We start from the raw sequence: 16611 nt of genomic DNA on the forward strand, positions 1-16611 counted from the left end.
GTTAGCCCAGGCAATTGTGATCCCTGTGAGTGAGATAAAGGGTGACAAGCCTTGGCAGGGTGGTAGAGTTCCACAGGTCTTCAGATGATGCATACGTATATCCAAGGAACATAGATTAACAGGGAAATTGAGGATGAAAAGGGTCTGTCTGCCCAACAGCAGGGCTGAATTAATGGTAGTGTACATTTCTGTGGAAGCATCAGGCAGCCATTGGACTCTCACACAGAGCTGTGGCTGACATTAAAATCTCTAGTAGGCTCTCTGTGCTAAATGACACACCCCTGTCATGCTCTTCAGGCTTGGGGAAAACTGCAGAAGAGGGGCTGAATGGGTACAGAGAACGGAGAGGAGTGTGGTGGGTTGCTGCCTTCTGGACGTGAAGTAGTACCTGCATTCCTAACCTCTCAGAGATCATGACTGCCTGCCCAAGTACTGCACATTACTGTGCCCATGAGCGTTCTGTCCAGGATGGTGGAGGTGGGCATGAGGCCCCAATCTGTCCCTAGGAATTATTTCTTGGTAGCCAGTAGTTCTGGAGAGCAGGTGATGTTTTCTTCAGTGGGGGTGCCAATGGTAGGCCCCAAGTGCTCTGATGAATAACCCCACCCTTGCTCATTCAGGCAAGCTTAATTAAACTCAGTATGTCACACACGAGGGGAAAAACACACCAACACAGAAGAGGAACAGCTAGGAAGAAGGGATTCAGAGGAATCAGGGTGAGGGGAAGGAGAAGGTAATAAAAGGGATCATGATCAAAATACATCATTACATATATAAAAGTTGTCAATTAAATATAAGTACATGCGTACATAAAAATACACACACTGTGTAAATAGTCCTATGTTGTCAAGTATGGGTTAACAAACACTGGGAGACTCCAGCTCTGATCCTCCCTTTCAGCTCTTCCAAGACCCCAGGCTCCTCCTTACACTGTGCCTTCTGCTCCCATGTTCCTGTCGAGTGGGGTGACGGTCCTCTATGGCCCACTAAGGCTGTCTTCTGCTTTCTTTCCACCTTTCTATCACTGTCCTGTTCTTCTAAGATGCAATGGCAGGGGCAGGGCAGGGAACACGAGTGGAAGTCTTTTCTTTTGGAAACTCCTTCACCCACTGCCATGACATACCAGGGCCCGTCTGGAGATTCTCACTTGACATGAGTAACCCCAAGGCATTTGGTCTGATGAGGACACGTGGGCACTGGGCCATGTGGGGACACAGGGTACTGTGCAGGGTGCAGGCTGGTACACAGGGATTCTTCCTATCACTGAGCAAGGGATCCTTTCTCAGTCCTGAGAACCACAGTGACAGATCAGACTGCAGATGGCTCTGGCATAAGTAACCAACTTCCGAGAACTCACAGAAGCCCCCTGAGATGTGAGGAGGGCTGCTGTTCCCACCGAGGTCAGCATTTCTAGAAATGACCTTCATGACCACTCATGTCGGGAGTTTGGTCAGTGTGTTGAGGCAGTGAGAAAATGGCATTTTCTATTCCTGGATCTCAAAAGACATAATTCTGTGTTTGGTCTTTAAGATGCTAAGCAAGTGTGTGTCTGGTGCACTGGTGAACAGAAGACTAGGAATGCAGGTTGTTGTTGGAAATACATAACACACCCGGGAAACTCAGATAGTGGATGATGGCACCCACCTCTTCCTGTGAGGATTGAGTGGCTGGATTCAGGAATGGAGGAAACGTGTTCTGTGATATCTTACCCATCTCTGTGTTTTGAAATTTAAATTGTGAATATAAAGTAATATTTTTTAGAGTTTAAATTGACTTAGAATGTGCAGTCATGTCCCAGTATATCAATGACTCACACCCGAGAAAAATGTGAAGCCAGAACCACTGAGCATTTGTATAAGTCATGTTCTGGATTTTCTAGAATAATTGTCTTTCATGAATGCAGTCAGCATGTATCTTTGAGGACAGGAGCATCTGAGACACAGGACCCAGCTTTGTTGCTGTCCCTGAGCCATTCAGAGCCTGAAAAAATCAAGATGGTCTCAGTGGCTGCCTGTCTGGTATTTCTGAAATTCCTTTCTGTCTAGCATAGTCTTGTATTTGAGCATCTCGATATGGACCAAGTTATGGTGCTGGAAAAAGGGTCTTTTGATCTTCTTATAAAACTTCGGAGCCATTTGCTCAGCATTCTACATGAAGACCAGCAGAGCACTCATTTTTATTGTGTTCTATTGTGTTAGGCAGTGCTTTAATTTCTGCTATTTCAACTCATAAACCTCGCCATCGATGAAACTAATTGCATCAGAAACAGCCAGGGAACTTCATAGGCATTCGAAACACATAAATAACGCCACCAATTAGCTACCCTGGTGCCAGAGTGCTCCATCTTCTTGTCAAAACCTGGAGCACACGGTGCTCTAATTGTACCCAAGGAGGCAGAAAATGGCAAAGCCCCTGCCGCCCCTCACCTGGGAAGTGGGCTGAGTGCAGGGGAAGAATGGCTGCTTTTCCGGAGCACAGGGACTCTTGGGTGGGAGGGTTAGCATTCCACTCAGGTCCAAGTGGACTCCTTAAAGCCCGAGCCAGGTCCAAAAGCAATGGCAGGAGCACTGTGAGGAGCGATGCCTCTATAGAGATGCACACACCTTCTCCTCTTCTACCGGGAGCAGCGGAACCCTCTTTGTCGCATGACCTACACCTCTCAGGAGGCAAGTGATCAGCCTGGCATGAGAGCTGCACAGGGAAGGAGGCAGACTGACGCCTCCCTGCATGGAGAGCAGGCTGTGGCAGAATGACGGTAGAGAGGCAGCTAGAAGTCGCAAACACGAGGCTTCGGGGAGACCCAGGGCTACCCTGTCACCCAGAGGCAGCAGGTTCTATGAGCCTCGATTTATACATGGAGTCAGAATGAAGTTCAGGACAGAGTGGCAGACATGTCCTTGCAAACTTGCTCCCTCTGGGCTCAGAGAAAGGGTTCAGTCCCCAGTGAGAACAGCTTGTGGTTGTCAAGAGTAGGGTGCTGGGGGGTTGCCTGCCGGGCTTTGTATACGCATCCTTCTGTCCAGGACAATGGTGTGCAGGCTGTGAGATGGGACTATACTCTTCACTGCATGGGCCGGGACCTTGAGTAATGACAAAGAGACAAGCACATCTAAATGCCACAGACCCACACTTGTCATAGAGCTCATGGTCCCCAGCGGTTCCTTTGTACTAACTAGAATTGCACTCTGGCCTTGTGGACGAAGTGCCTCCACCAGGCCCTTGTAGGGCACTGCCTGGCTCTGAGCAGACTCCAGCTAGAGAAGTCCCCTCCTCTCTCTCACGAAGGCCCGCTGACCCTTGCTCACCTGACTCCTGCAGCCGTCGTTGTTCTGTGAGGACACCTATGCAGCACGTTTCACTGGAGGGTGGCACACCCCAGCCTGTCAGTGCGGGGATCCTGAAGTGACTGGGGTGGGGGTTTACTTGTGGCACCAGCCTCTCTGACTCTTGCTGAATACAGTGTCTGCTCTTCTTGTTTAATTTTGGACTTGTTTCCCTCTTGTTTGAAGGTTGTGTATATGGGAAGTGAGAAGGGTAGGGGACAAACCCACTTCTCTCTTTTCGTCACTAGGCAGCCATCCCCTGGTAGTTACATCTAGTCAGCCATGTAGCATTTATTGAGCAACTGCTGTGTGCTAATAACACAGTTGATTCAAGTTATTTTAAGATTTCATGACATGAATTCTGCTTTCAGAGCTCACAGATATGAGGAGGTTCATTTACATGCAATATGCTAAAATGGAAATATGCACGACACATTAAAAATCGCATATAGGCCATAAAGCCCCATTAAGTGAGACAGGCTAGGTGCAGACTTTGCAGGGTACAGGAGTGAGGCACCCTGTGCAGAAAGAAAGGCTTTGCCTGACAGGTGGAGATGAAGGGAACTCCACAGAGGCAGGTCCATGGAGGGAAAAAAGAAAGAGAGTGGCAAGTTGTAGGGATGTAGGGACAGTTATGCCCTGGTTACCAACAAGTACGGAAGTGGTAGGGTCAAGGCCCACGTGCAGACAGCAGGTGAGCCCTGTCTGCATGAAGGATGCTGAGCCTGGCTCTGCGCAAGCGTGAGGAACGAGGCTCAGCTTCCCAGCACCCATGGGAAAGGCCAGGCGTGGGTGCATGTGGTCACAACCCCAGCACTGGGGAAGAGTCGGCCGGACCCTGTGGCTTGTATGGCAAAATCAGTGAGCTCCTGGCTCATTGGGAGACCCTGCATAACAACTTAGGTGAACAGTGATTAAGGAAGGCACACAGCACTAACCTCGGCTTTCACATGCAGGCACACACATGTGCACACACTTGTGCACCCCCAAACATAGGAACACATGCATACACACCCACCCACATGTATAAGCATATTGTCTTGAGGAGGAGGGAGAGCCAATGATCAATAGTTTGTGTGCAGTCTTCACAGAGGTGAGACGTGTGTGGGCATGCTACCCTCTGTGTGTGGGAGGAACATGAGGGACTTAAGAGATGGGGGGAGGATGGCTTGCAACTTGGAGTGAGAATCAGGGCAGCGGGGAGGGGTGTGGCTCCAGAGAAATGGACGGACATGCAGTCTGCCTGCTCTGGGCTCCGGGGGCTGTGGGCCAGTAAAATATCTGGAGAATAAGCCTGTAAACTGGAAAACCCAGATTAGAGTCTACCCTGCTGAGGGTGAGAAGAGCCGGTGTGAGGCCAAGGAGGTGAAGGCCAGCTTTGCAAACACAGTGCTGGTTTGTAGGCAAGAAATTCTGATTCTAGTTGACAGAGAGCGAGGGATTCCCAGGGAATAGTTCAGAGGAACTGGGGAAAGAGTCTCCAGAGAGAATTGTTTGTGTGCTTTACCCCCGCCCCCCCAAACAGAGCGTCTCTTTCTACAAAATGCTTTTCAGTAAGCATGGAATTGATTGCTTTGCATTTTTAATATCGTTAAGAGAAATAGTCATTAAAATGCACCTTCCTTGGAGACTGTCTACAGGGCTCTAAGGCAGAGCAAGGCCCTGCGGTGGTGGCTCATGGCAAAGAGCACCATCATAGCAGCCGTCGTCTTTCTCTCACTGCTTGAAAAATCCACCTGTCCTTGTCATAAAAATGCATCCTGCCTGGCTCCAGACATGGGCTGGCTTCTTGGTGCCTTGGCAGAAGAATCATTATATCAAATGATGGGTGGTTTGCCTGGATGCCGACCCAAATCCGATGTGCGCCTTGACATGACCGATCAATGCTGCTGTGCGTGGAGCTCCTTCTGTCCTGAGCACAGCACTGCCAGTCCCAAGCCTGCATTCCTTAAAGGTTATGTTTGCCTTAAACTAATTAAAGCCATTTGTATCAAATGACTGGAATCGCTAGCTTCCCTTTTGAAAACAGAAAATAACAGAAAGAAGTTGGTTAAGAAAGAAAGTCTAAGTTAATTTCATAAGCTGAGCTGAGAACTGCACTATTAATTTTATTACATCTAAATGAGAGAATAAATCATTTGGGCAAGGATTGTATTTTCATGTAGATTGCTCTGTACAAGTCAGGACTGACTCAATCTGAGCTCTCAGGAGGAGACGGCCAGCTCACGCGGAAGCAGTTTATGTATGTGTAAATCAAGGCTGCCTGGCCCAATGTGCCCAGGGACTCTGGAAGTTCTCCTGAATCACCTTTGGCCTAATTCACGCAGTTACCAGCAGCAAAGGGGCTCTCCTGAGCACTGGGCACACATCACCTAAGGATCTGTTCATTTAAATTATGGGAGCCAACGACCCCATGATGAATTCATCAGAAATTGTGATTTATGTCTCAGAGCATGTGTAAGTGTTTGCTCCTATTGCGTTATGGACCCCTGGTGTGAGGCAGCAGGAAGTAAGGCCATAGAGACTCTGGGCCTGGGGTGCATGAAGAAGCTCACATAGATTCAACCCCCCCCGCCCAGATAAGCACTGGGATCCCTGGCAAGAATAACCACCAGGGGTAGGCATCCTGCACAATGCTGTATAATTAGCATCTGGGTCCATAACCAGCAAACCTCAAAACACTGTTACTTTCCTATTGTGCTGATGGAGAAATGGATACTCAGAGGTTAGCTAGCAATTGTCCCACATGCTCTGTGAGAGGTCAGGCTGGGCGCTGACTCCTGGCCCCTCGGATCCTGAGCTGCAGCCTCTGACTGCATGCACGCCTGGTCCTGCAGGTGGTGGCTGAGGTCGTTCCTGGCTTGATTCCTGACCTCTCAGACCAGGTAGAGGAGCAAGACCGCCCTCAGCTGAGCCAGCGGAGCTCTCTTCTGCCCACCGCACACCCTTTCTGCTCCGGGCCCTTGTGTGTGTGTGGGGGGGGGGTGCAGAAGTATTTCCCCGTATGGCCTGGGCACCTGAGGTTCCCTGGGCCCCAAAGCTACAGGCACAAGTCCAGTAAGCAGTATGGGGGTGCTGTGATCTTCCCAGAAACCTGAGTCACAAGAATGGAGAGGCAGGAGGGGCTTCTCCTGAACACAGTATCCATCCCAGACATTGAGTAGTGCCCTCCCTTGGAAGCAAAGACATCACTCAAACAAGGATTCACTCGCTGATAGCAATTATCCCATTCTAGAAGTCTGGGCTTCACAAATCTCCCTCTGCTGCTACAATTGCTTTAATATTGAATCCTATTTTCGTAAAATGTTCCTATTTGAGAAAATTTAATGATGCAATTTAGGAAATGAATATATTTAATCATGCCTCTCTCTTCTATGTTTAACTGAAGGTTACATAAAAGGGTCTTTGAGGAAGTTTTAAAGTACGAACTGATGAATACTCCTGCTAAGATAACCAAAGTGTTAAACACAGTATGCAATCAGTGGGGTGACCACACTCAGTGTGATCATTGTCAAAATGAATTGAAGATAGTGCAAGACCCTCTGAAGCCCTGTTTCTTCTAGACTCAAAGAGGACAGTAGATAGTGACTAAAGATCTTCACTTAGAAATGAAATTTGTTTCTCTTTTACTTTTTTAGTAATGTTATGTAGTGTGCTGTGTGTACTGTGTCCTGGACATCTCACATTAGTATCATGTTAACACTTTACTAAGTCAGCATCTTTAAGCAGCCTGAGCTTTCAGAGTGCTCTCAGGTGTGGGTGGGAAGCTGGGCTGAAGGTGGGCCCTTAGCTGGCTTGGGGCCTTGCTTGCCTCTCTTCTGCCACCTGTCGGCCCCTGTGCATGTCACATCTGCTTCAGCTCTTAGGCTTTGAACCTGAGACTCCTGGCCGCTACTACATTGGCATATCTAGGGAAATAAGCAAATCTATTCTGCTGTATCCTAATGCTTCCCAGATTTAGGGCATCAAAGCTACAGTTCTTCTGAGCCTGGCTGTCCCTCTTATGGTGGCTTGACTGGAGGAGCCCCTGCTCGCAGGAGTGTGGGCTGCAGTGTCCGCGGTGTGGGGTGTGGTTGTGCTTTCCTCCTCTAAACAGCTGAGACTCCATAGCATCTTGAACAGTGGGCATTACTTATGTAAGTCTGCTTGCTGCTGCGAGATGGATTTATGCTTTTTTGGTGAAAGTGAGTGACACACCTTGCACCTTACCAGAATCAATGGGAAATTTGCAAGAGAGTTTTAGGTTAGTATGAATCTGTCCCACTGCCTGGCCCTCTGCATTCCTGTCTCTGTCCCTACCTTACCTCCAGCTCCATGCTGTCTGTCCATCTACTCCTGTGGCCATGCACCTGACCCAGAGCGCTCAGGTGTGTGATTTCACCTTTGCCTTGAAGATCAGAACTTGGGCATAGTTCCTCCATTTATTCTTCCATTCTTCACCTGGAGACCAGAGGTGGACTGGGAACTGACTCCACGGTTATTTCTCAGACCCCTACCATGCATGGTACCCACTGCCTCTCTGCCTGGCAGGTCAAAACATATGCCTGGGGTGGTTGGCTGAAGTGCCCTGGCGACTCAGGAGCAGCCCTCCAGAGGGATGTGACACTGCGCTACGCTGCATGTATGTGGATCCTGATTGACACGGTGGCGGAGATGCTGCATCGTTTGGGAGTCTTGTGATGTCTCTATTCCTTGCTGCTGGTGGCCAGGCCAGCTGCGCTCCAGTGTCCCCACTACAGGCACTGTGCTGGACACGGAGCTCCTGCATCTCCAGCCTTGGATGGCCTTTCTGTCTCCTCCAAAGCCTGCCTGTATCATATAGCTAGACTATTGCAGGTTCTGGAACATTTGATGGAAAATGACCCATCACCTCACAGGCCATTCTGTCCGATGGTAACATTGGATCCTCTTAAAGTCAAGTGGAATGGTAGAAGTATCTAGAAAGTAGTAGGGTATAAGCCTGGGGTCTGTTGTAGGGCAGAATCATGTCATGGGGCGGGTCATCCTTCAGGGCTAAGGTGACACCTTCTTGAAGAACCCCAGCCTTGCTCTCCTGTCAGATTGTTTTGTATTTGCACCGGGGTCTTTTGCTGCTAGAAATGAATGCCCATCAAACATTAGGCGGGTGGCTGGGGAAATTGAACCAAGGGCAGCAGGCTTTGTAGGCTGCTGTAGGAGAAGGGAGGGCAGCCAACTGTGGTCACAGGGATTCTTGGGGTCTGGAGGAGGACACACAGAAGGGACTCCATGGCTGTTACCATATTAAAGTGGCAAGAAAATTACTAAGAAGTAGAAGCCATAAACCTGGGGCCAGGGAGCTGGTTCCCAGCTCAAGGGGTGGGTCAGTAAATGCTCCTAATGGCCAGCTATGAAACGATCCTTTAACCATTGAGCAATCTCCCCAGCCCCTCATCCAAGTATTTGGCCACTTGTTGGCACAAAGAATCCCAGGAAGATAAAATATGTGTGGAAAATCAATTTTCTCTGTAACTTATCAACTCTGAAATCACTACCTATGAAAAATTTAGGAGGACTTACCAATGATTTGCATTACTATGAAAATGGTCTTCAGCTGTGTGGAATTTGTCATCCCTGGGACACATGCTGGGCAGCAGGAAATGGCAAGGCCACGGGATCATTTCATAGCTGGCCACTAGGATTGTGCACTGACCCAAACCTTGAGCTGGGGCCAGCTCCCTGACCCCAGGTTTATGGCTTCTACTTCTTAGTAATTTTCTGGCTACTTTAATATGGTAACAGCCATGGAGTCCCTGCTGTGTGTCCTCCTCCAGACCCCAAAGAACCCCTGTGACCACAGCTTGCTGCCCTCCCTTCTCCTACAGCAGCAGGTGACCAGCAAGGCAGGTGCTTCCTAGGAATCCACACCTCTTCCTTCCTTCTCTTTCCAGTCCTGAGATGATGGTGGGACCCTAAGAGCATCTGTGCTGTATCACAGAGTCCCTTTAACCTGCATGGCATGACACCAATGAAAGGGCCCAGTGGTCTTCACTGAGTTAGCTGCACAAGGCTTTCCAGAGGTTTGGAAGGCTGGCAGATGAAAGAGACTTAAAGAAAACTCCTGTCTTCCCTCTTGCTTCACAAGTCCATTGTGCCAGCTGTATCCAGGCCCACCCTGTGATGGAGGAGATTGGGGTCCCAAGGGAATTAGGTACCCATAAAGATGCAAGAGACCCCAGGCCTGTAGAGCCCAACTTTGGGTCCTTGTCCAAGTTTTCAAGGAATTAAAAAATGCAGACTCAGAGAAAGGTAAATTATGAATTATGTGGTTTATTTTAGGAAGAATCAGGGTCCTGAAGGAAAGCAAACAGGAAGGGGCAAGCCAAAAGAAGAACAAAGAAAGTCTCTCTCATGTCTCCAGGGAAAATGTCTCTGGGGAAGGGGCACGTGTGCACGCGCACACCCCCCCACACCCCCACACCCATCTTTGAGCTAGTTTTCATGAGTACCATAGATGGTACTGTTCCTTCAGCACTCACAGGGGCACGGCACCCCCTGTTCTCCCAAATTAGTGCTGTAAGTGGACTTGGCACTGCATGAGTTGGAGGATACGGTTACCTATGAAAACAGGACCATCAGCTGGTTCAGATATAGGGATTCTAATATAGCCCCTGCACCCACATGTCTGCCACAGGCCTGGGTGTCCTTGCCAGATGTGGAGGTGGCTGGACAAGACATGGACTTCCAAGCCAGTGCCCTGAGAGCTGTGACTTTTTTCCTCCCAGTGTCACCTCTGGAGGTCATGGTGCTCCACGAAGGCATTAGTGGTGTGACTTCCTTCTCCCAGCAGCCAGCATTTGCCTGAAGAGAGCTTAGGTTGTCCCCTCCTGGGCACCTGGAGGAAGTCACTCTGAAGGTAACATGGTGGCAGCTGTCTGTGGCTTCAGGGTTCTCTCTGTCTAAGAGCAGCCATCCTGCCTAATTCCCACGTGCTGGAGAAAACTGCTTCCGGACTAGAGAGCTGGATTTCCTGTCCACACGCCTCCCCAATAGGAGGTGGTAAAAACACCCTCAGAACCAGTCAGGGACAGCTCAGCATTCGTTGCTGTGTGATGTACTCCACCCTCATGCCCCTGATGTTCAGAATCCAGGACTGTTGTAAAGAACAGTTCAGCATATGGGGGAGGAGGAAACTGACAGAGGACATTGAATTTCAGAATCCCCCTGAGTTCAGAGAAGCTGGTGTGCGTTTCAAGTCTTTTGGCATGTTAGATGGTGCTGACCTGACTGGAGCAGATTTTCAACCTGGTATAGTTTCTTTACATTGCTGGCACTTCAGTGTTACTCTAATGTGCTGACATCTGGCTTCATGATTGCTGTAAGACCACTGCCCGATGGAGACTTGGTCACTTCTGCAGCCCAGCACCCAATGACGACTGAGTCTTCACTTTTCAGGAACTTAAGAGAGTAGGTGCTTTGGACTTGGACAAGCGAACAAGAGGAGGAAATACGAGTGTGTGATCAGGACCCAGGAAGTCTCCTGACTGCTTTCAGAAGTAGGGTTTTGTGGAGATCAGAGTGTTTACAGAGCTAAGTCTGCCCAGGAGAAGGGCCTGGTTTTCTCTCCACACCTTCTCTCAGGGACACAGGTTCTGACCACTGTGTACTTCCAGAGGTTCTGGTGAGCCCTCTGTTGTCAGGTCAGCTGATATGGCTCTGGGGGTAATGCTAAGTTCTCAGGTCAAGTCTTTTTCTTCTCCTCAACCAACAGTGATGCTGCACAGGATCATGGAAGCTGTAAACAGACACCTGCTGTGGCTCCCACAGCCCAGGTTCCTGTCCTCCTAGACTGCCCTGCAACCTACCCATTCCTCCTGGTGCTCTGCACTGCCAGGAAAGACATCAAAGCAAAGGCCTCTGGGGAGCCCTTCGAGTTGCAGAGTGAGCTTGATCAATAGATGGATTGCAGGGAGGGTATTAACATCACGCCTTTCTCTGAGGCTGGAAATATATCCTGTGCTCCCCCAGGTATGTGGAGCCCCGAAGTCTTACAACTTGTTGATTTTGCTCCATAAACCAGGTCTCTTTCCCACTCGAGGGAGTGCTTTAGAACAACATCACCAGAGTCTATGGAGAGGCCCAAAGCAAAGAGTACTTAAGCATGTCAGAGTGGAACCCAGAAGTGGCCCGTGGAGAGCTGTAGAGTAAGTGCCTCCGCGGTGGATGGCCAAGGTGCAGACCCAATTATGTGTGGGAGCCTGAGGAGCTTGCCCACACACCTCCACAGGGCCTGCAAAATCAATGGTTGTTAAAAAGTGCCAGCGATTAAGGAAGCCACACAGGGCAAGGCACAGGCATTTGTCACAGGTGTTCTGGGAGATGTGTGTCTGCAATGAAGGGCTTTAAAGTGATCATCAAAGATATTTTCTCCAAGAAGCACTTGGGAGGAACAATGTAAACCCAAGTATTTCAAAAGCTAGGTTTTTAAGATCTGATTTCCAAAGATGAGCTATTTTCAATAAGATGTCAATACACTTTCTCAAGATAATGAATGAACAAACATAAGCAATCTGAACCTGACAGAGATGGCTTAGCAGCTAAGGTGCTTGCGTGTGAGGCTTAAGGGCTCATGTTTGACTCTCTGGGTCCCTCGTAAGCCAGATACACAAAGTGATGCATGGTTACACATGAGCACAAAGGGGCGCATGTCTGGAGTTCGATTTCAGTGACTGGAGGCCCTGGTATGCCAATTCTCTCCCTCTCTCTCTCTCTCTCTTTCTCTGTCTCTCTCTTATCAAAAAAAGGGCCAGTCTGTTGGGCTTGCCTCAAATAAATCAGTAAGTAAATAAATAAACAAACAAACAAGAATAGACTTACAGGCACACGGCCGTGTGGTCAATTTTTCTGACACGTTTGTTTTGCCAGGTATATATTTTTAACTATTCTCAGAAAATGCATGCGGATGTATGTGACCACTGTGTTTTGTAGGTAATCACTGTGCTGCAAACGTCAAGAGTGTGGTGGGGAGTCAGCAGCCTTATCAGCCTTCCTCTTCCTCACTCCATCAGCTGGTTCCACCCGGCTTGCTCTTCATGACAGTTTAGATAAAGTCCAGACCAAATGACTTCTGACTCATTCTTGGTTAGTAAAAAGACATTCACTTGTTTTCAGTGACAAAATAGGTCTCAGTCGAGTCCTTAAGCAGGTGGTGCCCAGGGCAGTAATCAGATCATCCAAGTTTGGCTTCTCTCCTCCTTCACGGGAGTCTGCTTTGGGCTGGGTCACTGTGGGGCAGGAAGCAAGTGGGCTTAGCTTACAATGGCATCACTTCTTCTCATCCTGTGCCTGCCGTTGGAGGCAGAAGGACAGAGGTCTTACGACCCTGCCTGACTGGCTCTGGAGCTCCCTGACTTCTGAGGCTGTGATTGCTCCATGCACTCCCTTCTTTCTCAGAAGAGTTTCCTGATAGCTGCCTCAGAGCCGACCTCTTCTCCATGGTCCACACATTTTTCTGGCCAGCTCTGACCTGCTGTAGCTGCTCTGACAGCCAAACTTCACTGCAGACCTCTGCCCATCCCCTTCCCAAGTTTGCAGTGGGTGGAATGAAGACCCCCAAACCATCCCCCTGAGCATCCCAAGCAAATCTGAATAGTCAGGCTGAGCCTTGGGCCGGAGCCTTTGTGAGGTGCATAGGCCTTGCTGAATGAACTGTGCAGGCACCAGGAACAAGAAAGGCTGCTACTGACTGCATAGAATGTCCTCATTCTTGCTTTACATCACATTCCAACAGAATGTACTATTGCTGGAGACTCTCAGGACTTCAGACCACTGAGTCTGTGTTGTGGGCAGGAGAGAGGAGGCAGTCAGGTGGAGAAGTGTGGTCAGACTGGCTCAAAATTACCAGTGAGATGAAAATCAGTGTCCCCATGCATAGCTTGAGACTTCAGAGGGTGCACACATGAGATTCTGAGAGAAAAAATACTCTCTCAAGGTCTCTGACTTTCCTCCTTGCCTGAATTTCTCAATTAGTGATTTAGTCACCTGGAAAACTGTGGGTTCCTGGGTCCTCAAGGGATGGCCTTGGTTCTCCCAAAGACCAGGCAATCATGGTGAGCACGATGACAAAAGACTTCACTTTTGGGAGACAGTCTCTGTGAACAGCTCAGTTTATTGTCAGGAAAATGGCTTTATGAGCAGTTGAGGGTGGGAAGAGGGCCCCAAGGGGACTGGATGTACAAGATTGCTTGCTGATGGCTGGCCATTTGCTGCGAGTGCTATCACTGCCTCCCCTGTGTGCTGAATGGTCAGCATGACTGCCTAAATCCTGGGCTGTCCTCACAGGGACATGCTTGTGTGTTCTTGCTACCTGACTCTGTCCACCTGAGAGGCCATGGGGGCCTCAGTGGGCTCAGCCAGTTCCTTCAAGGACACCTCCAGAGAGCCTTGCTGGGAGGCATAGACCTGGATTTTGGAGATGGGCATGACTGTGTCGGGAGTGATGTAGGTGAGGGGTCTCTGTCACATTTTACCTGTGCTTAACTTTTCAAACTGTGACTGATATGACAAGTAGAATATCGATAATGGTTGCTTTGATCTGGCAGATCAGAGTAAAGAGCGCAGCCGAGCACCTCGTCCTCCAGCCCTGGTGTTGCACACGGCCGAGAGGAAGAGCCTGGCTGCGGTCAAAGAGGACAAGGTGAGTGTTGACTGAGGTGTTTCGGGTCTGGAGATTCTGGGACGAGGACACCATAGCACCTGTTTCCAACCTGTCATTGGCAAAATGGCTTTGCTGGTACAGCGATCAAAGCTTCCAGAGTCCTAGGGAGAGACAAGGTCCTGCAAGTGAGGCAGTTCTGCCCATCTAGCTGCACTTGCTCACAGGTGCTTGGCAGACGGCGGCTTCCCATTCAGATCAGCCCGGGCTTGTTTTCAGAGTAAAGAGAAGACACGCAGCTCCTGGGCTTCCACAAGGGTGCAGCTCAGACTACAAGAAATCCAAGGCACTGCTGGCTTTTTTTCCCCTTAAAATGTTCCAATTTGGGATTGCAGAGATGGCTCTGCAGTTAATGTACTTGCCTAACAACATGGATTCGATTACCCAATGAAATAAGAATTTTGGTCTTCCTTGCCAATATACCAATATGCCAATGTACAACAAATTTAGGGCACCCCGATTCTTGTCTTAGGAATTTAAAGACTGAGGGAGAGTTTAGAAAGACTTTATTAGATTCAGAGAAGGAAAGAGAAGAAAGTGCAGAGAGCTCCTGCCATGTAGAGGGCAGGCAGGGTAGAGAGCCCATGTGGGAGTAAGCTGGGGTGGGAGAGGGGAGGCTTTCTTCCCTCATCTCAGCCCAGCCAGGCCTAGATGAAGGGAAGCTCATCCAGACCTGTTAGTTCAGGAGCCAGCCAGGAGAGCCTGTCCTCTGGCACGCATCTATTTACAACCTGACTGTGGTGGCTTCTCCTTCTGGTTCAGCTGAACCAGAGTAAGGGCTGACTGGTGTGCACTCAGGGGGCTCAGGAAGGGGCCAGACATGATGCCAAGTTCTGGGGCTGAACTTGACCAACCACAATGTCAGGATTAGATTTAAATTCTAGGAAAGGGGACCTCCCTCCTAGGAGGGGCTCGGGTTGTTTGTGGGAAAACAGATCTAGGGAACTCCTGTAGGCAAGAGATAAGAAGTCAGATCATTCTCTGATCTCTAGCAAAGTGGAGATTGCAAGGGCAGACATTCCTGCCTTTACTTTTGGGGCCCAGTCATCCAAAACTACCTAACAAAGCTTCCTGACTTCTTTTCACCAGTACCCATGTAACTCCCGATGCACAGGGGGGCATGTATCTGGGGTTCCTTTGCAGTGGCTGGAGGCCCTGGCACACCTATACCTACTCTCTCTCTCCTTGCAAATAAATAAATAAAAGTACAAATTTAATTTTTTTCATATTTTGGCCTTTCTCCTTACCCATTTTTCAAATAACCTTTTAAAGACAAGCCAGCTCTGGGTGTGGAGGTTCAAGTCTTTAATCCCAGTACTTGCGAGGCTGAGGTAGGAGAATTACTATGAGTTCCAGGCTAGCTTGAGCTATAAAGTAAATTGCAGATCATCCTGGGCTAGATGGAGACCCTGCTTCCAAAAGCAAAACAAAAAAGACCAGCCGGGGCAGCAGGTTCGTAGAGAGGGGACTTTTGCCATGTGCTCCTGTCTCACAACCCTTGGGAATGGTATATTGTCCCTGGTCCCTACCATCTGTGTTGGCTTCGTCTGAGAACTACCTCACAGATTACCTTTTCTTATGCACTGCCAGTGACAATGTTGAGCCATGAACATTCATCACAACTGTGCGTCAGAGCAAATTAAACCCTTGCCCCTGATGTGTGAGCTTTTCAGAAGAGATTACCTTCCAAACCAAAATTACATATTAATTACACAGCTAGCCTTGCTAGTAGTGTCTTCCATAAATACTTACTTTATCACTAAGTTCTGTGAGCCTAATTCACTTTTATTACTTCATCGTGGAACAGAAGTTTTATACCATGATTAGCCACTTTTATCACCAACAGGAAACCATAACTAGAGTGTGCTTCATGAAGAAGACCTTGGTAATTAGTCAGAGAGAATCCTAGTGTTGCCAAACTTAAATGTTGGCCCCCATCACAAATTACACCCTGCCACACTACTTGAATAATTTAGCAGAGGTAATTTGGTACTCAGAGGCTCCGTGACGAGTTCTATTGTTCAATTAACTCCATAATGAAAATCCCGTCCAGTTTTCCTAATTGGATTAGCCATATAAACCCTGGTCTTAATATATATATATATTAAGACAAGCGACTCTGAATACTTCCTGTTATGCTCACTATTTATGCTGACCTTATTTTCACAGGAAACAAGGATATTTTCTACTATCAGAAAACTCTAAAAAAAAAAAAAAGTCCCACAAAACATTGTTCTCACATACTTATAGGGGCAAATAAGTTACAAATAAGTTATTAAATGCTGTTACCAATCATAAGAAGTAGGGGGATGTGAGAGCCCCCAGAGGTACATGGGGACTGACAGGCATGGGTGGGTTCGGCTTAGAGTTTGAGCAGTTCTCTTCCCAGGCTTGCCCTCATGCTAGAACGGAGCAGAAAGTTTTGTGACCATCTGCTCTCATTTCAGACTTCTTGTCCTGCATGTTGACTGCATCTTGGGATCTGGCATGGTGACCATATGACAGCCTCAGTGTGTTTTAAGGGTTTAGCTGAAGAGTGAATGGGATAGATTTGTTGCCTTGGGACACATCACTGTTGGTGCCTGTGATAACGTCAGGTCCTTTTCATTCGATGCA

At 48.6% G+C, this 16611-nt stretch overlaps 1 protein-coding gene across 2 annotated transcripts in view; it reads left to right on the top strand.

Annotated features, from left to right (window-relative positions):
- The window catches only part of Tcerg1l (transcription elongation regulator 1 like), a 202346-nt gene that overhangs the window by 113678 nt on the left and 72057 nt on the right, over positions 1 to 16611 (top strand). For both annotated transcript variants that reach the window (XM_012951464.2, XM_045136690.1), the window contains exon 5: positions 13883 to 13977. In XM_012951464.2, the coding sequence (XP_012806918.2) occupies positions 13883 to 13977 (95 nt within the window). The remainder of the gene's footprint in view (positions 1 to 13882; positions 13978 to 16611) is intronic.

The sequence above is a fragment of the Jaculus jaculus genome, chromosome 1 (genome assembly GCF_020740685.1).
Source record: "Jaculus jaculus isolate mJacJac1 chromosome 1, mJacJac1.mat.Y.cur, whole genome shotgun sequence".
NCBI lineage: Eukaryota > Metazoa > Chordata > Mammalia > Rodentia > Dipodidae > Jaculus > Jaculus jaculus.